Raw genomic sequence first — 24744 nt, forward strand, 5'->3', positions numbered from 1 at the left:
TTAAAGTTATTACTTTTATTCATTCCTGACACAAATTAATCTTCCATTTCATAGGTCCACACATCAAAAAATATATCAGATAAAACATGGTTTTGTTGAAGGTGTACATTTTACTAAATCCACTGTGAAAATTAGGAATAACCCTTATGCTTTGGAACTTTTGCTTTTTCTTTGCTTCAGCATCGTCTGTTTAACAATGTGAACAGCTTTTAGACAGCAAATCAATGTATGTGCCTTTTGATGTTTCCAAAACCATCATATAACATCTAAACTTTACACAACAGCCTTTCAATACCTTGGCATTCAAGAGATATTTCACATTGGTAGAAAGAGGAGGAGTTCAAATTGCCTCTTTAGCTATCAAGAGTCTAAACTACACCACCACTTTTAGCAGACTGATATTTGATGTTCAATACTATTTTACAGTTCCATCATGAGAATTTGCTTGTCTGAGGTGGCGGTCCCAGGAATCCTCCAGCCTGTTTGGTTGCTGCACGGGAAGGAGCCAGACCCAGTAGTTTCTGAATATTCTGAGAAGTAGAAAGGAAAATATTAAACCACAAATATCACTTGAAGGTAATTAGATCTTACAATTTAAACAATGAAAGGAATTATAGAGCCAGACAACACAAACGTCTGAATCTTTCTTAACTTTGGCCTCAGGAAACTTCATGAACACTGATGGTGAAAATGAAAACAGTTCATTCCCTGGAAAAGTTGTCCTTGATCCAATTATAAATATTTCATTAAGAAAGCAGACACATTTCTAGATACTATGCGCGTTTAAAAGAGTATAGAAGCACAGAAAACTTCTAGCACCAGTGGAGGCCATTTGGCCCATCATGTTTAAGCTGGTCCAAATAAAAAAGCTACCGAACTTAATTCCTCCTTTCTGCACTATTGCCTCAGGTCACAATTCTCCAAGCACACAAGATACTTCTTAAATATCATAAGGTTTCTAAATCCAACCTTTCAGGGAGTAAACTCAGACCCATACCACTCTTTCACTTAAAAAAAGATCCACGTCTCCTCTCTTATCCTTGTACTAATTACTTTAAATCCTTGTTGTCTAGTTTTTGACAACCGTCTAAGAAAATTAGGCCCTTCTGATTTACTCCAATTTTATACACCTTAGAAGTTACTAACATCTTTGAATATTTTGCTTTTATATTAATCTTAAGCACATTGGCTTTATAAACAAACTATGAAGTATAAAAATATTTGTTTAAATTGTTTACATCTGTACGTACTAGCATAACAAAAATACTAATAACCAAGTGATTGTAAAAGTAACCATTTGTCAGCAGTAGATCAGTTAGCAGCATCTTGTCTGTGTCAGAAGGTTATAAGTCCCACTTCAAAGGCTTCAGCACAAACCTGTAGGTTGGTGCATCAGTGCTTTACAGAAGGATTGATACACTATTGCAGCTCTTAAAGAAGAGATGCTAAATCAGGGCTTCATGTGCCTCTCCAGGCGAATGCAAAATATTCCATGGCTATATTTAGAAGAGCAGGGAAGTTCTGCCTCATTTCCCAGTCAATATTGTTCCTTAATTAACATCAGTAAATGCAGACTCATTATTGTACTGCTATTTATGGTTTCTAGCTTTGTGCAAATTAGCTGCCACATTACTACAACGCAACAACGGCTATGCTTCAAAAGGGACTTCACTGGATGTAAACTGCTTTAGGATATTCTAAAGTTGGGAAAGATGTTTTAAAATTACAAGTTTTTCTTTTAAATTATTATTTATACAAGTCAAATACTAAATTTAGTTCTAGCTGCAAAATGAGGAATTTTTAAAAAAATATATAAACATTACCAAAGACATTGAATTAATACATATTAATGTGTGAAGAATTTAATGCAACAATGTGCTGGAGGAGCTCAGCAGGTCATGCAGCATCTGTGGGAGGAAAGAAATTGTCGAAGTTTCAGGTCAAAACCCTGCATTAAGACAAAGTGGAGAGGCAAGATGGGCAGCGTAAAGAGAAGGGGAGTGGCGAGAAAGGATTCCAAGGTGATTGGTGGACTGACGAGGGGGATAAAATGACAGGCAGGTAGTGCCAGGTAGGGGAGGTGAGCGGGGGTGGAGTTGGAGGACTGTGGCAGGAGATAGATAGAGGAAAAAAGAAAAAAAAACAGATGGAGCAAGGTGTGGGGATGAGAGTGTGAAAATAAGAGACAGCTGCTGGAGGGAGATAAGCAGGAACACAAAGTGCTACCAGAGCTGAATTCGGATAAGTAAAAGAGGTGAGAATGGGAGACATTAGGGGAGAGGTGGACGAAGTGAGAACCAGATGGGGAGTGGAGGAAAACCTGTGTGTGAATTGGATAGATGGAGCCAGGAGGGGGAAGGGGATGAAGATGGGTGAAGCAGGGGCTGGAGGGGGGGGGGGGGGCAGGGAAGAGTTACCTAAAATTGGAAAATTCAATATTAATGCCATGGGTTGTGGATACCCGGGCATAATACAAGGTGTTGCTCCTCCAGTTTGTGCTGGGCTTCATCTGAGCAGTACAGAAGGCCAAGGATGAACAGGTCAGTGCGGGAATGGGAAGGGGAGTTGAAATGGTCTGCATCTGGGAGCTTGGGATGGCCATTGCGGACTGAGCATAGGGGTTCTGCGAAACAGTTGCCAAATCTGCGCTTAGTCTTGCTAGTATAGAGAAGGCCACATTGGGAGCACCAAATACAGTAGACAAGGTTTGGAGGAGATGCATGTGAACCTTTGCCTCACCTGGAAGGACAGTTTAGGTCCCTGAATGGTGGTGAGAGAGGAGGTACAAGGACAAATGTTACATCTACTGTGAAGGCAGGGGGAAAGTGCCTGGGGTAAGGGAGGGATGGGTGTGGAGAGATGAACAGACCAGGGAGTCATGGAGGGAGTGATCCCCGTGGAAGGGGGAAAGGCGTGGGGAGGAGAAGATGTGGCTGGTAGTGGGATCTCACACAGGTTCCCCCCCCCCCACCTTACCGGTTCCAACTATCGTCCACCTCTCCTCAAATGGCTCCTATTCTCACCTCATCTGAGCCCAGCTCTGTTAGCGCTTTGTGTTCCTGCTTATCTCCCTCCAGCAACAGTCTCCTATCTTCACACTCCCCTTCCCCTACCTTGCTCCATCTGTTGTTTTTTCCTCTCACTTTGTGTGCCTCCATTTCCATCTTTCATTCACCTTCAACAATCTTCCATTCACCTTCAACAATCTTCCAACTCCACCACCTCCCCCCCCCCCATTCACTTCCCCGACCTGCCTATCATCTCACCCACGCACCGCCCCCCCCCCCCCCACCCAGTCCACCAACCGCCTTGGAATCCTTTCTCACTGCTCCCCTTCTCCTCTTTATGCTGGCCATCTCGCCTCTCCACTCTCAGTCCTGATGCAGGGTTTCGACCTGAAACATTGACAATTTCTTTCCTCCCACAGATGCTGCTCGACCCATTGAGTTCCACCAGCACATTGTTGCTCCATATTCCAGCATCTGCAGTCTCTTGTGTCTCTGGTGGAAAATGTAGTTATCAGTGATCCAGAGTCCAAAGTACACCTATATGAAACAGTTTTCTCGACACACAAGAAATGCATAGTAACAATTTAAGGCACCATTTAGACCTTTTTCCTCTCTTCCAAGATGATGAGTAAGAGTACTCAAGTGAACTTAAAAACTGAAATATAAAAGCAAAACTCGACAAACCAAAGCTCTCTGTGAGCACACACAAAACAATACTACTAAACCAAAAATGAAAAGGAACAAAAATCAAACGAAGTATCAGTATTTTTATTTAAAACTTTAAATTTAAAATACTACAAATATATTGAAGTACAAAGTCCAAAAAAAAGTTATGTTTGAGTTAAACTATTGAAATATGAGGAAGATTTTGAAGTGAAGCATAACTTTAACAATTCAAGTTAGTTGTAAACAGGTAAACTCAAGATAAATTTTGTTAGTTAGTTTCAAAATGACCATCCATTACACGAAAGCACCATGCTGTGCAGGTCACATAAGATATTACACACAAAATAATCTGCATGGGAGTGTACCAAGAACTAGTATGATATTTGTGTTGATTTTAAGTGAAAGAATTTTATTTACATCCAGGTTACAATGGCATTATAATTTCTTCTGCATTAAGATTTTTATCATGTTAATTATTGACAAGAGGGGCTCTCAAACTCAGAAATAGCTAAGAGATTGATCCTTGCCCTCTTTAAAACTTCAAGTTTAGATATTAATACCTAGTTAGATTTTACTTTCCTGTTGCACTTGGCTGACAGCCTAGTGCTGTGTAAACACACTTTAATTCCCACATTTCTTTTCATTCCACTCCTGTACTCAACAATGCTTACCTGTCGAATTGACATTGTACATAAAATGTACAAGAAAATGAAAGAACAGTCAGTGTAATCTTCCCCAAGGAGGTTGCGATGGGACAGTCCTTGGATGTATGACAAAGGGACAAATGGCAGCTTTGCAACTACTCGGCCATCAAATCTGGAAGAAAACAACTACAATTTACAGATGGTAATAAAGAGTTCATAACTTCATGGCTGGAACGTGAAAGTTAATGCACATAAAATAGGAAAGAAATTAGAAGACTTAATATGTACTGGCATAGTATTTGTCAGCTTTTGAAAAATGGAACACTTTGCATAAATCTGAAAGCAAGTAATAAAAGGGATTTAAATGAATATTAAGGGATTTAATCATAGGAGTCAAGATAAGTACTTAAACCACAACACCATAGCAATAGACTTGAGAACCCAGAGATTTACACTGATTACTTATAATTAATTCCTTACCAGTTACACTATTATTGTGCACATAAAATAAAACAACTTGTATTAAAAAGACTGAATAACATAGGACTGAGAAGATCCAAGATAATAGTATTGTTATTGCAGAGAAGAAATTCAAACAAATAAAACCATTAAAAAACATTAAGATGTCATAAAACCAGAAGTTACAAGTGTATGAAACAAAGATATCTTGCCTAGAAAATGAACTGGAGCAGCCATATACACAATGTGTCTACAAGAGCAGGTCAGAGGCTAGGAATCCTGCAGCGAGTAACTCACCTCCTAATTTCCCAAAGCCTGTCCACCAACCACAAGGTTGACGTCAGGAGCGTGATGGGATATTCTCCACTTGCCTGGATGAGTGCAGCTTCAACAACACTCAAGAAGCTCAACACCATACAGGACATAGCAGCCCACTTGATGGGTACCCCATCCATAATCATTCACTCACTCCACCACTGTCACACAGTAGCAGCAGTTAGTACCATCTGCCATAATGCACTGCCGCAATTCAGCAAGACTCCTTAGACAGCATCTTCCAAATCCACAACCTTTACCAGCTAGAAGGACAAGGGCAGCACAATTATGGGAACACCACCACCTTGAAGTTGCCCTCCACGCCACACACCATCCTGACTTGGAAATATATTGCCATTCCTTCATCATCACTGGATCAAAATCCTGAAACTCCTTCCCTAAAAGCATTGTGGGTATACCCACATCTCAAGGTATAAGCAGGCAGCTCACCACCACCTTCTCAAGGGCAATTAAATGCTGGATCAGCCTGTGAAGCCCATATCCCTTGAATGAATGAATAATAAAACAAATGCAACTCTGTTCAGTATACAAAAATATTGTGTGTGAACTGCTAATGCCAATTTGCTCCCTCCTGGGAAGATATATCACTGATTAAAAACAAGTGTTCAACAATCTTCTAAAAGCATAAAAAAACTGCAGGTACTGGAAATACGAATTGAAAGCAGGTCAGGCAGTATCTGTGGAGTGAGAGTTAACATTTCAGGTCAAGTGTTTGTGTGCATAACATCCAGAGAGAAATGCTAAAATGCAACCACCATATTTCTCTCAATGAGACCAGGCTTATATCAGAATGGCTACCGTCAGTTCACTGTGCTTGCGGGAGAGTATGGAAGAGTCCATCTTCATACTCTTGCAAGAGGTTGTGGGGAGGTAGGAAACCAGGACTTCCAGTTTGGAGGTGAAGCACCTTTCTGTGAAAGGGGTTCTGTTTCAATTGATAGCTACAATGACACAGGCTGAGGCCACAAAAACAAAATCTTTCTTCTTCTATGCAGTCTCACTCAGATTTAGATAGTGGCCTAGTGTATGGCATATAGTGTGGATGTGGGTCAAACGTAGACCGCAGCCCTTGCCCCTGCCCCAAAAATCTCTCTTTCAAGGCATAACATACTGCTGAATACATCAAGCAGTGCAGACTCTAAGAATAGAGTTGTGGGAGTTACAAGGAAACACAGCATTGACCATCATAAAATTCTTCCCATGATCTACAAGGACCTGCACTGGTAGAAGTGGAAACCCTTTAATGAACAAACCATAAGGGTTTTTGAAGAGAGCCCTTATGAAAACATAAGGGTGGTTGATGACTGTCTGCACTCTGGGGAAGCCAATACTGGAAAATTCTATTTGATAGCTACCAAGTCCTAAACATCCACAAAGGGAGCAGTGCAAGCATGAGAACATGGCCAAAGGTTGTCCCTTAGAATATCACAGATCTCAGCATTAGAAAACTGATCCTACAAAGACATTGTGTTCATGAGAGTGGTCCAGTTACAACCAGGTGTCTGCAAAGACTCTGCGCCTAAATTCTTCACAGAGGAACATTTGTGCGTTTCCTGCTTCGTGGTTTCCAACCAACCAAGAATCTCCTACTGTCTATCCCAAAACTTCCAGTAATGAACTATTGCCAGCAGTGATAACACCGAGGTACCAATTATATGACTAACTCAGCAGCTTGCACTTTGTGCTGCTTTAAGCATGCACTGTGGAGTCTAAATAACCCGCAGTCAGTTTTGGAACCGCCTTGTTCCCATGTCAGCAGTGTCCTTTAAATCACTAGTAACTGTGACTGTTCCAGAACAGCGAATACCTGGAGTTTTGTCTTTTAAATCACTAGTAACTGTGACTGTTCCAGAACAGCGAATACCTGGAGTTTTGATATCTATTTTACATTGAAAGGGGCAAGACGAAGAATGACCTTACGAGATAAGATTCTAAACCTCTGAATATGGATTTACATTGAACTCAACTGGAAGTGCCCAGTCTAATGTTGTGATTGGTATGATTTAATATTATTCAGAAAAAATCAATTTTAGAGAAAGAGAAACAATTCTCCATTCAAACTTATTCTTAACATATTAGAGTATTTTAAAATAGGTTTGAAAATTGTATGATTGTGGCAACTTATGTACATGTGCGTGGAAAACGAGCAATAACTATGGGACACACTTCAAGCATGTTCAGAAGAATTGTTGCAGAATGGACCAGATCATACTTAGCTGTGGCTGGTAGTTCTGTAGAAAACTGCCAGCTACATCATCCTCTCTGGTCAGTTCCTGCACATTGAATCTTGGAAGTCAGAAACAAACTGGAGGTCAGACATCAACACATCTGGTCTTCTGCTCTGTCCCAGGCATACATTTAGCCTGTCAACTTTACACCAGCCTTAGCATGATTCCTTTCATTTGAATGAGGTCACTAACCCTAAAATGGTAAGCAGATTGTTTCTAACTCCTGGGACTCTTAGGATGTTTCCAATTAAATCTGTTCATAATTTTATGTTTAATTATTTATGGCTATTTGAAATATCCATGATTATCAGAGACATATAAAATAATTCAAAGGCCTTTGTCAGCAGCCCATCAGAAGCCACCAGCTGGGGTCTAGTCCAAGGCCCAGTCTGCTTCAAGGAAAGACTCTCAGTTACGGAGAGTCAACGAGCCAGTCAACTGCATTCAGATCAGTTTAGCACATGCAGGTGAATACCTCTTGTGCCGAGTTCCAGCTGTAGCCCAGATCCTGTACCATCTGACCCCAAATATTCTATGATAAAAATAGAACATGAAGACTCGCAGTCTTAATTAATCATTCCTCAGTCATTTACCCCGAAGCATTAACTACTTTGAACATTCGCTGTGCAACAATGCTCTTTTCACCACAAGGGAGTGGCTACTGCCCTCCCATGTCATGTCATTTGAAGGAACTAATTGTCATGCTCAATTTTTGTAAACATTTAGAAATCCTGACCTATACCTGAATAACAGGCAACTAACTAATTGACTGATTTCAAAACATTATACAGGTATTGTTAGTTATAGAAAACATTACATTGCGAAGGAACATTGCAAGTCTACAACGTGGCTCAGAATGAAAGATTTTGAACCACTGACTGAAGTTGTACAGACCAAGATAATTCATTTTCTTTAATCTAATTTATATCAAATTAACTGATCTCCATTTCCACTGTGTCCTTGGGTTCACAGAAAGGTGGGAAGAAAAAACAAGATCATTCCAGGTTCCTAGTAATGGTCATCCAATAAACTGAAAGTGACTGGAGCATCACCCAGCAAATCAGCTAGCTCAGCTCTGATTATCCCATGATAATATAATCAATGCCAACGAAAGCATACCAATGAAGAGTCAACACAAGGATGAGAGCTGATTTTGATGCTACAAATAATAAACAGTTGAGAAGCACTTTGTTATTTCGTGTCAATACTGAAAATATGCAAAATAAGAATCAGCTCCTTTTTTCCTTACTTAAATTGTTGTCCTCATTTCCTGTACTTTAAACAAAACAAGGAAGGAAGGAAAGAAAAGAGCAAAAATAATGGGAAGGAAAGAGAATACTGAAGGTCACTAATATAATGCAAATTAAGCTTACAAAAATCAGTAGCTTTGAAAGGTACAAGAAACAAGTTTTCATAAAGTTAATATTATGCCTATGAAGATGACTTCACAATACATTATAATAGGACGTGGAGAATAAATTCAAGGGGAATCCAATCTCAAACTTAACAAAACTTTCTAATGCAAATATTCAATCTCAAATGGGTGGGTAATGTCATTCCACATTAATACACGATCTTCAAACTCTAATTAAAAATGATACCATCTCATAGGAAATTAAATATCATCAAATCAACCTCCCAGCAAAGGAAAGCAAATGAAGAAAAACAATCGTTCTCAGGGCTAAACAAAACTAAAATACACCCGATCATCCCAAAAGCCCAGCTAATGGAAGGCCCAGATCCCATACGATTTCTCATTCTAAATGCAAATATCTCAAAAGATTACCAAAGGAAGATAGCTCTGATTGTCTGATTCTTGACCACACCCATCAGTGTTTTTGTAATCTGCACATCATTAAAGCCAGCATTTATTGCCCAACCCTAGCTGCTGTTGTCAATCACTACAGTGCTTCTGGTGAAGGTGGAGAGCTATTACACAGTAATGTTGGAACTCCCTATCACCCCACCAAAAATATGCTGTTGAGCACCTTTGACCAGAAACTCAACTAGATCAGCCACATAAACATCAATACCAGTGACGTAAAAAAAGACAATATATTTCCAAATCAGAAGAGTGCATAAATTGGAGAGGAACCTGCAGGTGTGTTCCCAACCATCTGCTGCCCTTGTCCTCCCTAATAGTAAAGACAATGTCTTTGGAGATACTATCAGGGAAGACAGGGCAAGTGGCTGCAGTGCATGTTGAAGTTGCACACATGCAAGCACTCCAGAGGGAATGAATGTTTATGTTGATTAATGATGCCAATCAAAAAGATTGATTTGTCCTGAACTGTGTTGAACTTCTTGAGAATTATTGCTGCTGCTGTCATCCAGAAGGTGGAAAGTTTTCTATCACTCTTCTGATTTGTGACGTAGATAGTGGAAAGGCCTTGGGCCATCAGGAGGCATGTCACTCACTGCAGGATAACCAGCCTCTGATCAGCTCTTGCAGCCTTGATTTTTGTGGCTGGTCCAGTAGAGTTTCTGGCCAAAGGTGCCCCACAGGATATGTATGGTGGGAATGACAGTAATGACACTGAATGTCAAAGGTAGTTGAAGTTGGAAATCTGAAATAAAAGCAGAAAATGTTGAAAAACTCAACTGGTTAGGCAGCATCTGTGGAAAAAAAATGTTTCAGATCTGAGAACCTTCATCAGAACTGTTTTTATTTCATTTGCTGAGAAGTTGCAAATGTAATTGAACATTGTGCCTTCATCAGCAAACATTCCCACCTCTGACCTTACTATCGAAAGAAGGTCATTGATGCAACAGCTGAGAATGGTTGGACCTAGGACACTGTTCTGAAGAACTACTACAATGATATGAAAATCAAAAGAAACTAGATGCTGGAAATCTGAAATAAAAACAGAATATGCTTAAAAAAATTCAGCATGTCAGGCAGCATCTGTAGAAAGAGAAACAGTTAACGTTTTGGGTCAAAGATGCTTCATAAGAACTGAGTTTTGTCACAATTTCCTCATCAAGTTGTTTCCACTTCTATTATCAGAATTTCTTGCCTGAGTTATTGCAAAATAGCTGCTCTGTCTTTTGAATGGTAAAAGTTCAAAGTCACCCCACAGGAAACTTCAAAACTTATTTCTGACATTTAACAAAGTTACTGAAATTACGTCCTCAAATGCGACAACTATTTCATATATAACAGGATTTCATTCTCAAAATTCTCCCATTTTATTGACAGCTAAACTAAATCATACAAGCTGCTGTACACAATTTGATATGGAATCATTCACTGATTTGCACTCATCAATAGTTTCTACAGCAGTCCCATGTTCAAAATAGCACAACAATCAAATTCAAGTTTTCCCTGTCTATAAAATTAAGTTACATCTTGACATCTGTGGAAGAACCTTCATGGATTGGTAAACAAAAAGCAGGGGCTAAATGCAACAAAAGTCGTGGTTAAACTGGAAAGAGTGCAGAAAAGATTTAAGAGGATGTTGCCAGGACTAGAAGGCCTGAGTTACAGGGAGAGGTTGGCCAGGCTAGTCTTTATTCCTTGGAGTGTAGGAGAATGAGGGGTGATCTTATAGAGGTTTATAAAATCATGACGGGCATAGATAAGTTGGATGGTAGCAGTCTTTTCCTCAGGGTAGGGGAGTCGAAAACTCCAGGGTAGGGGGGCATAAATTTAGGGTGAGAGGGGAAAGATTTAAAAGGGACTTTTGGGGCAACTTTTTCATGCAGAGGATGGTGAGTATATGGAACGAGCTGCCAGAGGAAGTGGTTGAGGCAGGTAAAATAGTATCATTTAAGAAGCACTTAGATAGGTACATGAAGGGGCGGGGCTTAGAGGGATATGGGCTGAACGCAGGAAATTGGGACTAGGTGGGTGGGCACCATGGTTGGCATAGACTCATTGGGCTGAAGAGCCTGTATCCGTGCTGTATTGCTCTATGACTCTATCTACTATGTGCAATAATTAACAAAGCGTGATTTGCATGGAGAAATTTACAACCTGCACCATCCTACACAGGATGCAGTGGCAGCCAAATATTTTCTATCCATGAATCCCATTGAAAAATATTTGATTGTTTGACACAGAATGGTTTTAGTGATAATGGCTTAAATAAGCCACAATATGTTTGATAAGGACCAATCATAAGAATTATTTCCCAAAGACCCAGCACATTATTTCATTTCTTAAAAGAGGAAAGGACTTAAGCCACAAAGGCACCAACAATAAGTACGCAAACAAAACAAAAAGGGATGGGAAAAAATTAAATGTTCATCAAGGATGCCTCACCTTTCAATTATGCAATCTCATGGCAGATGAAACACAAGCTTGAAACATGTCACTGAAGCTGACTCAACTGCTGAGACTGTTTTAATATTAATTATACTGTACTTACATAACTGAAGACATATAATAGCTGATTGAAAGGCATATTTACAAACTAGCCATTGAATACCTGAAAGTTAGATGCTTAGAACTTTTGTTTTTTTTTGCCTGATATGTTATGAAGCCCTCATAGATCTGAAGTTACAAGTCTGTATCATTAGGCTCTACAGGCAAACCGGTAACTCAGGATGCCTACTGCCAGGGAAAAAAAATTGCCCACAGATGTTCTTTGTGCTTTCAGAAGTAACAACATAATCTCATTTAATTTATCTGTCAGCAGCAATCACTTTGAATAGTTTTAATAAAATGATTAGATATATTAATTAGAATACACAGTCTCTCTCATCTATAATTTAGTGAATATCATATATCTACAAGTTGTCTACTAAGTTATCGAATCAAGGCAAAATGACAACTATTGATATTTTGCTACATACTGTACTAAATTTAACTTTTCAAAGGCAATATTGATTGATATCAAATATAAAGAGTAAAGCAGAATTATGAAATTCTGCAATGCCGAGACTACCTGTTGTGAAATTGACACAATCATAAGAATCAGTTTCATTATTCTCACACAGATTTGAAACAAAATTTATTTAACTACAAAAAATTACAAACTCAAAAGCAGGAAATTGCTTTAGGAATACTTACATGGAATTAAACATGCCCATCAAAGCAGTGAAACAGAATCCAATAGCAAACATAGACTTCATTCGCACCTAATGCAAGCATGAAAATTATTAACAAACAAGTAATTTCTAAAGAACTATATATCAATTTGGAGACAGATTCCACGTTGGTCAGATTAGTTAAATTTCTTCCACATAGGAACACTGTGTCTGGATCCACACAAGGCTTTTACATAGAGGATGCTCCAGGTTAAATTACAACATGGAATGTAATCTCAAAAAGAGCCCTTCTTGTCATTTTTCTCATTAAGATTCATGTTATATTTTCTAGTATTAGTAAAGCAGAAGCAACCAATTAAAATGTACAATTAACAGAATTGTGTTGATGGATTTTCTTCAAAAGGAAACAGTTCCATTTTTCTATGAACCAGCATAATAAATATGTTGTACTTTGAAAGAGAACTCAACTTACCATGGAAAGATCCCGATTATTATTTTTCAGTTTTTCTTCTTGTCTTTCTGAAAATCACATTAAAAAGATAGGTTTATTGATAGGTTCCTGTAGATTTCCATTCAGCTATTATATACTTGGGAACTAATCCATACAATTGTGTCTTTCAAGCAATCAGATCAAACAGTAAGATTACTGTCAAAGCAAGCCTCAAGATCTTGGAAGAGATGAGCTCAACCAATGTGAAAGAAAAGCAGATACTCAACAGGTCAAGCAGCATCTGTAGAAAGAGAAACAGAGCTAACATTTCAGATTGAAAGGTTCTGAAGAAGGCTATTTAACCCAAAAACTTAACTCTGTTTGTCTTTCCACATATGCTGCTTGAGTGATTTCAGCATTTTTTGTTTTACTTCAGATTCCTATCATCTGCAGTTTTTGATATTCATACACTAATATAAATCACCTTCTTCCTCCAAATTTAATAAAGCTTGCATTTTTCTGGTACAAGAATAATCAATTCCAAGCACACCCTGGGAAACAAAAAGCGCTCCCTAGTGTGTTGCAATGCAATATATAATTAAAAAGATCAATAATACCCCTTTAAACTACCACTCCATCTCTCTCATGTATCAACTCAATGTAACTGCACTGTGTAATGAATTGACTTGTACAATCGGTTTGTAAAACAAGTTTTTCACTGTACCTCGGTACAAGTGACAATAATAAACCAATACCAATGTACAGGCGACCTCCGCATTACAGGGGGTTGTGTTCCTAGAAAATGTTCCATATAGCAATCTTCCATAATGTAAAGCCATGTGACCTGCGTCAAGAATGTGGATTGAACAAAAATAAATTTTGTATTTATTTAGTTGTCTCTCCCCCCTCCACCCCCCCCCCCCCCCCCCCCATAAATTCAGTGAGAATGAATTTTATTCTGCATCTCAAATTTTTGGGTAGTGATTTGTGAATACTGCAAGGGCAAATTTCCCTTACCCAAATGACCATAATGCGGGGGTCACCCGTATTATTTCAAGTTTCCCCTTAAAAGGATCAATGTTATCAACTACAACTACATGTAAAAGTGGTTTCCATATTTGTAAACTGACACTCAAAAGTAATTCTTCACAAATTCATAGTTAAGCGATTTATTGAAGCAAACCAAATATCAGTATCACTATAACTGCAAAAACAATTTAAAACCCTTTTTGCTAATTTACTTCTTTTAAAATCAAGCTTCAAGCACAGTAGTGTAGCGGTTAGTGTAATGCTATTACAGCGCCAGCAACCCAGGTTCAATTCCGGCCACTGTCTGTAAGAAGTTTGTACATTCTACCCGTGTCTGTGTGAGTTTCCTCCGGGTGCTCCGGTTTCCTCCCACATTCCAAAGATGTGCGGGCAAGGAAGTTGTGGGCATGCTATGTTGGCACCGGAAGTGTGGCAACACTTGCAGGCTGCCCCAGAACACTCTATGCAAAAGATGCATTTCACTGTGTTTCAATGTACATGTGACTAATAAAGAAATCTTATCTTATACAAGCAATAATCTTCCAATCATACATTATACAAGATCTAGAGCAGAGAAACAGACTGTACATCAGCCACCACCCAAGGGTTATTGCCCTTAAAAACGTACATGATTGGAATGGGGTTTCAAGTCATCTTTAAAAAGTTCCACTACCATATCTAACAACTATGTACAACAGGAAATTACATGTTTTTAAAATTATACTCAAAAATACTTCCCAAGTTCTCCACCTAACCTCGAAATGGCCATCTTATATTTATCCCACCTTTTCCAGGACCGCTCATAGTTTGAGATTTCTTTCTTATCTCTTCACCCTATTAGCCAATCACCCATCTCCAACACCCATCCAAATAAACACAAGAATCCAGACTGTTCAAACCTAACAGATGTGAAAGCACAATTCCAGCAAGTATACCCCGCAAATCTTTCTTCACCTTCTCCAGCATTTAAAAAGCCACAACCACCCACTAACCCTCCAAAATAAACAACATCCCATAGAAAGCTTTGATAATGAGCATCTTCTACTGAACTTCAGATTTCATGAGTTCTCCCCACTGCTGAAGCTTTACTCTTGGTTTCCTGTTTCCTTTACACCTTCTTTGAAGGTCTGTCTTATAGCCATCTTTGTTCAGATTATAGACCATTCACAACTGGCAAGATTGTGGACCAATAAATTGAAATATGGCCACATTAATCCCAGAAAACCAAAGCTTATATGTTCAGCAACAGATTTGTGCTTCAAAAAGCAACTTTATTCAGGTATCGGAATTAACACTTTAAAGCTCACTGCTTCCCAATCCCATGAATTTATGGGACAAGTAAAACGACCCCACTGAAAACAATGAGAAGAAACAGCTGTCCACAGTGTAGCAAGCAGACTGCCTAATTTTATTTCATTCACTTAATTTAAACTTGAAGTATACACAAGCATCATTTTACTTTATTTAAGTTTGTTTTTAATCATGCCCAAGTACTTCTGATTATTTATACCAATTAACATTCACAAAACTAAAACTCAGGTACAGCTTTAGCAGCTGAGAGCTGGCCAACAGCTCCTCATCACTGTCAAAGCCAATCTGGGAGGATATCCAGTCACCTACGCTCTAGATAATCCTTTATTAGTTTCTGCCTGTCAGCTAGGATATGGCCTCTTGACAGAAGACTGCATCTGAGACCATGTTGGAAGAAACAATATGGTTCAAGGCCCTGTGAGCAGCAAGTTGTGGCCGGTCCGCATAGGATACAGCCTATTATATTTAGCGAGATACTAAAACCCAAATGCAGGCTTTATTTTATGTGAAAGGCACTGCTTGCTAATATATTATAGGGAAATTCTCTAGAAGTGAATACTGTCACCATGAGATACTCTGCTGATAATCACCTATTTTTTTCTTTTGTTGCCTCCCCGCAGATTCTGTAATAGATTCTTTCTTCTTTTCTACTGTTGAAAAGGCAAACAATGAAAAATCATAATTAGCCAAAGATTAATTATAGACACCAAGCTATCCAGCCACCATCCCCATTATTTTCCCACTTAATACCATTCACAACTTTTCTGATATAACAAAAAAGTCCATAGGAGTGGGAGCCTCGATCATACACATGGCTTAAGTCAGTTGCAATTATCACCATTTGCTTGAAAAAACAGCTACCTGAGAACTTTAATAGCATCTATAATAGTTTGCTTGATGAGTATCACTGTGAATGAATACCACTTCAATTACCAGCGCACTGCAGTTGTGAACAATTTATAGGATGAATTGTAGCAATTCAGTTCAGCAGCACTTCTCTCGTGATCATTACCATCCAGAAAATACTCAACCAACAATGGTGTGGGAATACAATCAGCTTCCAAGTTCTTCAGAATCCTTCAAGACAGAATATCAACATTCCAGAATTCCCTACCCAAAACTATGGTAAGATTACAAAGAGGGCAATAATTCAAGAAGACCTAGCACCACTTTCTCAGAATAAAAGAAAATCGACCAGGAAGATCTGGGGTGGCAGGGTGGTGCAGCTAGAAGGACTGCTGCCTCCCAGCTTCAAAGACCTTGGTTGTTCAATTCTGACCTTGGTGTGGGGTGGTGGGAGCGCAGGAAGAAGAAGAGTTAGCACAAATATAGCGAGAATACAATGGGATAAGTATATGCTTAGTGTAAATGGGTGCCTGAGAAATGCTTACTTCTCTTGCCAACTCTACAGGTTCAAGTTGCTAAAATATGCTAGACCAGATGTAACTGCAGAAGTAACTAAATGCAGAACATCTCAATGCATTAAAATAATATTGGCACTTAGATTTTACTCACCAGGCCTCATCTAGAGTAAAGCTATGATAATAGTGAAGAAAAGTGATGAAGAAGCAGTTATCACTGAAGTAACTCGCAAAGTGCCAGCATTCAATTTACATGCTTGTACCTCCAAGCACAGAAACACTGAATATGCGATGCTCAACTATGGTGTCAGGGGTGGCACAGAGCAAAGATTACCAACTAGGTTTCAGCAAAGAAAAAGCTAGAGAAAGTGGCAATAGGAATGAGACACAAGAAATGATGAATCCATCATTTAAGAACATGTCAAAAATGTATGAAAGTTATTCCTAATACGTTAAAAAAAATCAATCTTATCCAAATGATCCTTGGAGCATCTTAATGAACCTTCCTTCTGTCTTATGCCTTTTACGTGGTTTCAACAAAGCTGAACATAAGCTCAAAGAACAGCATCACATCTTCCAGTTGGGCATAACACAACCTTCAAGGCTCAATACCAAGTTCACCTAATTCAATTCCTGAGTCTCACACCTAATGCCACTTTCTCCAGCTTTTTCTTCACTAGTTGGTAATCTTTGTTCTGTGCCACCCGACAGCATAGCTGAGCACAGCATATTTGATTTTGAACTGGCCAGTTCTGATGACAGGTCATCAATCTACAACATTAATTTATTTTCCCTTTGCAGATCCCATTTAACTTGCTGGGTATTTCCAGCATTCTCTTTTATTTCCAATTTCCAGCAACTGAAGTGATCTATTCCTCAAGTTCCAGTACATTTTTTTCTCCCCTCCTCCTCCTCTCCTGACTTTTGTCTCCTATTTATCCTGATGCAGGGTTTCGACCTGAAACATTGACAATGTCCCGCAGATGCTGCTCGACCCACTGAGTTCATCCCGGCAGATTGCTCGTTGCTCCAGATTTCAGCATCTGCAGGCACTTGTCTCTCCTACTTACATCACTTTCAAACAGATCAATTGCAATTAATAAGCCTTCACCACCTCTTTCAACCATCGGCACCACCATTATTTGCATCAAAATCCCTCTTGATTACCCTATCAGACATCCCCTTTGCTCTCTCCACCCCTTCCCCACCCACTTCCCTGCAATTTAAAACAATTTTCATTTCTAATTTTTCCTAGCTCTGAATAAATGTCATCAACCATTGATTCTCTCTCCCACATGTGCTGCCTAACCTGTTGAATATTCACAGCATCTTCTATTTTATTTCCGGTTTAATACTTACATTTCTTGCTCTGTTTTTCCACTTCAGCCTTTAGACGTTTGTATTTGTCAGTTCTGTACACCAGTACCCATGTGATACCTGTAAATTAAAAAACAAAATCATCTTTTTTCCTCTCTACAGGGTACATCAAAGACAATTCAAAACTGATGCACTTATTAATCTGAAGAGCCAAGAACATGAAACAGGAAGTTATTCATTTTGCTATATAAAAAAACTTACAGAATTACTGAACTTTGGAGAGCAGGTGAAGGATATTGGTTCATCTGGCTCTCAAAGTGTTTCCAAAGCTTCAGTGAATAGCTCTGATATCATGCACAGGCACAATGGATTGAAATCTCCATATTTGTTTTATCCAATATTTCTATTTGTTTACCCATTTACCTTTACTTTAAAAAAAAATGATTAGAGGTTGCCTTGATACCCTTGACAGTGGCACAACATTGCTTGTGGTTATCCTCCCCCATGGTATTCATTACTGAAAATGTTTAGATAACCCTACTTCAGGAGATCCTTTCCAATCTCCTCCTCTTGCTCCAATAACTTAATTTGTTCGTTGCTTCTACAATGGTGACCTCTTGGAATGCAAACTGGAAATCCCTTTCTTTGATAAATATGCCCGGCTGCTCCACAGGCTCCGACAACCTCTGAATTAGAGCACAAGTAGTTAAAATATTTATTGCAAATATTTCCATTTTTCCTAACATAGGAGATGGGCATTCCATCCGTTAAGTCTATGTCAGCTCTCAGAGCACGCCCATAAATGCCATTCCATTTACTTCCCTGTAGCCTACTCTCTCACCTTCTCATTTAGACCTGTAGAGATCTAGAACTTCCTTCGCTGCGGTTACCTCACATCTGTGACTGCCCACCCATCTCCCATATTCAAATTTAGAATCTCCTATTAAAAGTTTAATTTCAAACAATTGCTTAGCAATTTAACCCTTCATTTAGTGTTAGGCCAATTCACAGTGGACGAGTTCCTATCAAAATTAAACTCTGAAATCTATTGGTTCTTTGCAGTTCAGCCAAAGTACCACTAAAGAAAAAGCCAGTTAGACAAGAGATGTCCACCCTGTCATTTCGCCCAAAACAGTCATACATTTTCTTCTTAAAATATATTTTAAATAAATATATTTTAAATGGGTGATCTACATTATAGCACCTGGGAAGATGGTAAATTTGTTTGCTTCTTCATAAATCCTGGATATTTTGTTATAGTATTGCTATTGAAAAGTAATCTCTCACATCATAACTCTTGTCATTTAAACGCACCATCTTTACAACTGTAGCAGAACCACAGGATCTTATTCTTTCACAGTTGAACTAGTTTGACTGATATACTGTGATCAACTTTGCCTTAATTTGAATAACAAGAACTTCAACAAATATAGAAACTGAACTGACAATCAATTTGTTCCTCACTCGTTTAACTGCATTTCCAATCCCACAATAGTGATAAAGCTTTCTGATTCCCTCAACTGATTGCTATTATAATTCTGGATCATTAGGAAATGATGCAAGTACTGTGAACTCCTAAATAAGTGAAATGGAATACTACTGGAAAATGTGTCGTGGAAACAAATGTATCTCAGCATGGGAGAATAGAACTCAATTTGTAACTCAGTTTAAGAAACTGGGATTCCAAAACAAAATCTATAAAGTAATCCCAGGGAGTTCTGACAAGTTCAAATGTGGGTTAGTAGGTTAATTGACTGCTGTAAATTATCCTCGATGTAGGGGAGTGGTAAAATCTGGTGAAGTTCAAGAGAATGTGGGAGGATAAAATGGGACTAATGTAGGATTAGTGTAAAATGGGTGGTAATGGTCAGCATGGACTCCGTGGGCCAAAGGGCCCATTTCTATGCTGTGTGACCCTGAATAAATGAATGAATTTGTTACTCATCAGTTTTCATATCTCATTTATTAATACATTCTTTTGCCACAAAGGTTTTTCCGTTATTACAACAGCCTAATTTTTAAGGAACTCACAGAAAAACCTGTACACTTTCAAATTAGAAAAAAATAATTTAGTATTGAGCATCTTAAAAACCATGTTGAACTTTTGCCAAAACACCCATTATTATTTCAAATGGAAATTAACAGTTGAAATATAGAGATCAAATTAAACAAAAGGAATTAGATATTTAAGGTTTAAAGACATTTGAGGAGGATTAAAAACAGTTGAAATGAGAAGCAAATATTTAAAACTCATTAAGAGGTTAAATTATACCAAACTATTTACAATTCCAAAGGGGTTTCTAGAATAGGCTTTTTTTTCCCCCTCTGGATTTTTCAATGGCACAGATATTCTGACATGAATTGATCTGGTTATCTTTTCTCTTGCAGTCATTTTTCAAAACTCAAAAAGACATCCAAACTATAAACCTCTGGCAGAGAAAGAATGGCTAATCGGAGTGTTGCTCATTTTCTACAGACCAGCACATTCTACAGAACCAAAGCTCCTCTGGTCTATGGGAACTACTTGACTTTTAGCAACCTTACAACATTTTTAATTTGACCACAACTTTCTCCTGAAATCATTTAAAATATATCACAAAGAATTAATTCTCATATGTTACAAGTACTTAAAAAAAACACAAAGCAAAAATCATTTAAGGATTAATTCTTGCAATTTTGTACGTCAGTTTTCTTCTCCAAATGTCAATTGCCACTCTTCTGATGCCTCCACAGATGCCCAAGTTTATGCATGAAACTGAACAGAAACTGGTAGACTCTGCCACAATGGGAAAGAAATCATTCTGTTTGCTTTCTTTTCTTCAAAGATGCACTCCAATCTTTGCACACAGCCACTACTCAAGTATGATTTCACCTTTCATAAAACATTACAGCACAGGAGGCTATTCACTCGAGGTTGCACCAACTCTTTCATGGGGCCCTCTGCTTAATCCCGCACTGCAATTTCCTCAAATGCCTCAATATTTTTCTCCAAATATTTATTCAAAATCTTTTTTCAAAGCTACCACTGAATTGTTTCCACCACCCACAGGTAATGCATAATAAATTCTTACCACTCGACATGGGAAACATTTTCCCATGGCTGCCACTGGCTCTGCGACCAACATCTTACATCTGTGTCCTCTCTGGTTATCACCCTTAATATGTCAAATGGAAGTTAGCTCTACCTTTAATTGCTGAAGTTGAATCAAGGTGGAAGGACGTTTGGGGAGGAAGTGCACTCTGGTATACTGGGGCAGATTTGTAGAGGACCTTTGTTTGGCAGACATTTAACATAAAGCACGTTCCTTTGTATTATTCAACAAATGAGTGGACAATAACTTGGAGCTAAGCCTCCAAACGTATGTACAAACAAGTGCTGTCTACATGCTGCAGCATGACTGAAGTTGTAATGACTTTGGTTCAGGAGTGTAGGAGACAACAGGTTGAACAGTTACCCATTTATTCTGTAGATTTGCTTTGCTCTGCTCTTGGTGAAGCTCTTTGGAGGGGAGGCGCACTATTGCTGCGAGGAAAATTGAGGCAAGTACTGGAGCAATGAAGCAGGCTTACTGGAACCCATTATATAGAATCACAACTTCTTGCCATCATGTAGAAGTAAAACGCAGATGAATTTCTGAGGATGGTCAACTTCACAGTCCCTCTCAGATATTTCCAATTCTCAGCATTATACATTAGGAAGGACATGCAGGATTTGTAGAAGGTTCAGAAGAGATTTATTAGAATGGTTCCAGGGACAAGGGATTACCATATGACAACTCGAATGACACTGTCAAAGATTCAAGGAACAAGCACATCCATAATCACTGTTCTTTTTATCCACTTTGTTTTAAGTATAATTTGCAATCCACTTCATATAGGCACAAAGAAACATATATTGCCAAATTGTCAGCACAGAGAATTATCTGACTATAACAATAGCATGTAGTTCCCAGTAAAATATTATCTAAGTTCCCAACCATTTGATATTTTCAGCATTCCAGTATCTGGACTTCCCCAATCCTGTTCTTAATTTTGGTAGCATTAAACATCTCTGCAATATAACACAAAGTTTTGCCTCCAAAATATTATGTAAATATAATAGTATTCCATTCCTGTGCTCATGCAATCATTTGTGACAAATTAGATAGCAAGTATAGGAATTTAGGCTCTATTCATATTTTGTGAAGTTATCTTGAAAGCTCCTTCCCCTTAAAAATAGTGGTGTGCACTGTACACTATACAATGATACAGAAAAAGTAAATTTATATTCCTGCTATGACAATAGAAGTAAACTGAAAGACAAATCTGAATAACCAAATATGCCAACAGACGACCTCTGCCAGACCACAAATCAGTTGCCCTAGGTCATATTTCCACAAAGCGGTCAGCCTTATCTTAATGGTAGGACTCTGGTCAAAAGGTTATTGTTCAAGTCACAGTCCGAATCTTGAACACAAACTGTACTGACGTTATAGTGTAGTTCTCAGGAAATACTTGTCCACTGTCATCTTTGGAGTGAGGCATTAAGGAGGAAATTTGAAATGTCCAAACTCCTAGATATTTATGAAAAAAAAAACTAGTGGTATTATTTGAAGAGTAATGACCTTTCATCGACCTGAAATGTTAACTTTTTTCTCTATTATTTTTCCCCATTATAAAACAATGCTTGACAGAGCCACACAAGAGCAGATATTCAGAAGTTTGGTCAAGAGGCAGTTTTCAAGAAACATTATGAAAAAGAACAGAGGAGTGAAGAGATAAAGAGGTTTTGGGTTGGGAAATAGTGTTTACAACATGGCAGCTGACGACCAGTAGTGCAGCAATTAAAATTGAGGATAGTCACAAGGTCAGAAATGGAGGAACCCAAAGATCTCAAATGACTGGAGGATCATAGAAATAGTATGGATGAGACTATGGAGGAAGTTGAAAATAAAAATTAAGCTTAAAAAAGTTAAACGCTCCTTAATAGGGAGCCAATGTACGTCAGAGAGGTTACAGAAGGACAAGACTAAGAGTTATGATGCACGGAGCAGAGTGTTTTTTCTCAAATATGTACTTCATTAATAAGACTTGCATTTATACAAAGGGACATTCATTCATTGTTCCTACCATATTATTATATTTGCTTGTAAGATTTACATTATGTCAACACTGTATCAATTTTTCTTTCTCAACCATGCCATCATCAACAAATTGAGAGGTTGTTTTTTTTATCTAATGCATGGCACAGATGTCAGTGTCCAGTGCTGGGAGGACCCTAAGCCCTCAGCAAGCAGCCCTGCACTTTGGAATGTACCTTCCTGAAATATCCTGTTGTGAACAGTTCCTAGCATTGGAAGATCAGCAAATTTTGGCAAACCATAGTGTTTTTCACCAATCCGAGGAGCTTCCAGCAGCAGCTGATGTTTCTCTCAGTTCATGTCCCTGGGAACAGCCCATAGACCACAGAATCCTATGTTACACAAATGTTTAGGATAAACGCTACAAAGACCACTATATCCCCTTCCACGATTTCCTGCCAAACGCACACTTGATTCAGATTAGTTTATCCTAAGAGAGATCAAAGGAAACCAATCATGACTATGTTGGTGTTGTACAGAAGTAACAGATTTGGACACGGGAGGTTTGTTAAGTGATGTTATAGAGACTGAAACAGTCCAAACTACAGTGTAGATATATGATCCAAAATTTACCTAAGGATCAAGAATAACGTTTCGGTCGTCTGGTTTATCATCTCATTTCTATTTGTGCGAGTTTGGCAAGTGCAGTTTAACTGCCCATACAACACAAATGTTCCTATCGATTAAAGAGTGTTTCACTCCCAGTTTGGGATGTCTTAAAGACATGTATAAATTTTATCCACCCTCCCCCCCCCAAACTTCTCCTTCTGCCCCTTCCCCCTCTCTTCACCAAGTACATTGGACGCTGTTAAATACAAGTAACGTCCGTGGTTTGGCCGCTGTTCGTCCACACCCACCGGCGGGGACCCGTTTCCAAACCCCGCAGGCTGCAGGATGTCGGGGGTCGGGCGGAGAAGCCCCGGCGCCGTCCGCCAGCAGGAAGCCCACTCACCCTCGGCCAGGAGTGCGGTGCAGACCGAGATGAAGACGATCAGGATGGTGTCGGCGCACATAGTACTCATGGCGGCTGCGGGACGGTGACGGGGCTCGGATGGTAAATCGGGGCCGAGAAAAATCCCGGGTCCAGTCGGAGAAACTCCGGCAACCAGCAAGCGCCGCAGTGGCTGATGGGAGGAAGGGCAGAAAACATTGTTGGTTTTAATTATTTTTTTCTTCTTCTATTCATCAAAAAACCGCGTGTTCCTGTGGAGATCCGTAAATATTTTAAGGAGTTTGTTTTTGGTGAAGGTTAGCAGTCGGTTGACGGCGCATGTGCGCCAGCTACTTCGCCATCCTTGTGTAAAATGGCAGGAGTTAGCCGGTCGCCTGGTCGGTTTGGGTAACGGAATAGGAGCTGCTGCTGCAAATATTCGGCAGGTTAGGGGGGAGCATTTAGCGAAGACGGAATAACAGTCAGCGATTCAGGCCGACTGACGGTCTCCTTCCCTCGCTATCCGCTGTCCACCAAATGTCAATCAATTGGGCGCCTGGGTTAAACCGCTGCCTCCAACAAAGGCCACTCGGTTTATGGGGAGCAAAACGGCGACGTACTGCACCTGTTCCTCTCCATCATCGCCAGTGCACACATCCTTTTTTATTTTTCACTGCGTTCTGCTGTTTGCTTTCCACCGATCCCTTTTATGAATCGAAGTGGTAAGGGAAGGGGACTTGAGTACAAGCCACGTTTAAATTTAAAAGCACTTCGAATATTTTAATAGAATTACAAAGAATCACGAGGTAATGCTTAGTTAACGCCAAAACTGAGGTTTTGAACGCCTCGATAATGTGAGGGAGTTACTCAGCATTTGTAGAGAGAACTGAGTCATGTTTAGTCATGGTCTTC

The 24744-nt window shown here is 39.1% G+C and overlaps 1 protein-coding gene across 1 annotated transcript; it reads right to left on the reverse strand.

Moving 5' to 3' along the window:
- tmco1 (transmembrane and coiled-coil domains 1) lies at positions 1-24022 on the reverse strand. The gene is made up of 7 exons (XM_052010996.1): positions 23854-24022; positions 17824-17901; positions 15694-15753; positions 12806-12852; positions 12356-12423; positions 4346-4490; positions 1-530 (listed from the first exon to the last, which is right to left on the reverse strand). Exons 1-7 carry the CDS (start codon positions 23921-23923, stop codon positions 432-434), a joined length of 567 nt encoding a protein of 188 aa, XP_051866956.1. The 5' UTR covers positions 23924-24022; the 3' UTR covers positions 1-431.
- Between the last annotated feature and the right edge of the window lie 722 nt (positions 24023-24744).

The sequence above is a fragment of the Pristis pectinata genome, chromosome 3 (assembly GCF_009764475.1).
Source record: "Pristis pectinata isolate sPriPec2 chromosome 3, sPriPec2.1.pri, whole genome shotgun sequence".
NCBI lineage: Eukaryota > Metazoa > Chordata > Chondrichthyes > Rhinopristiformes > Pristidae > Pristis > Pristis pectinata.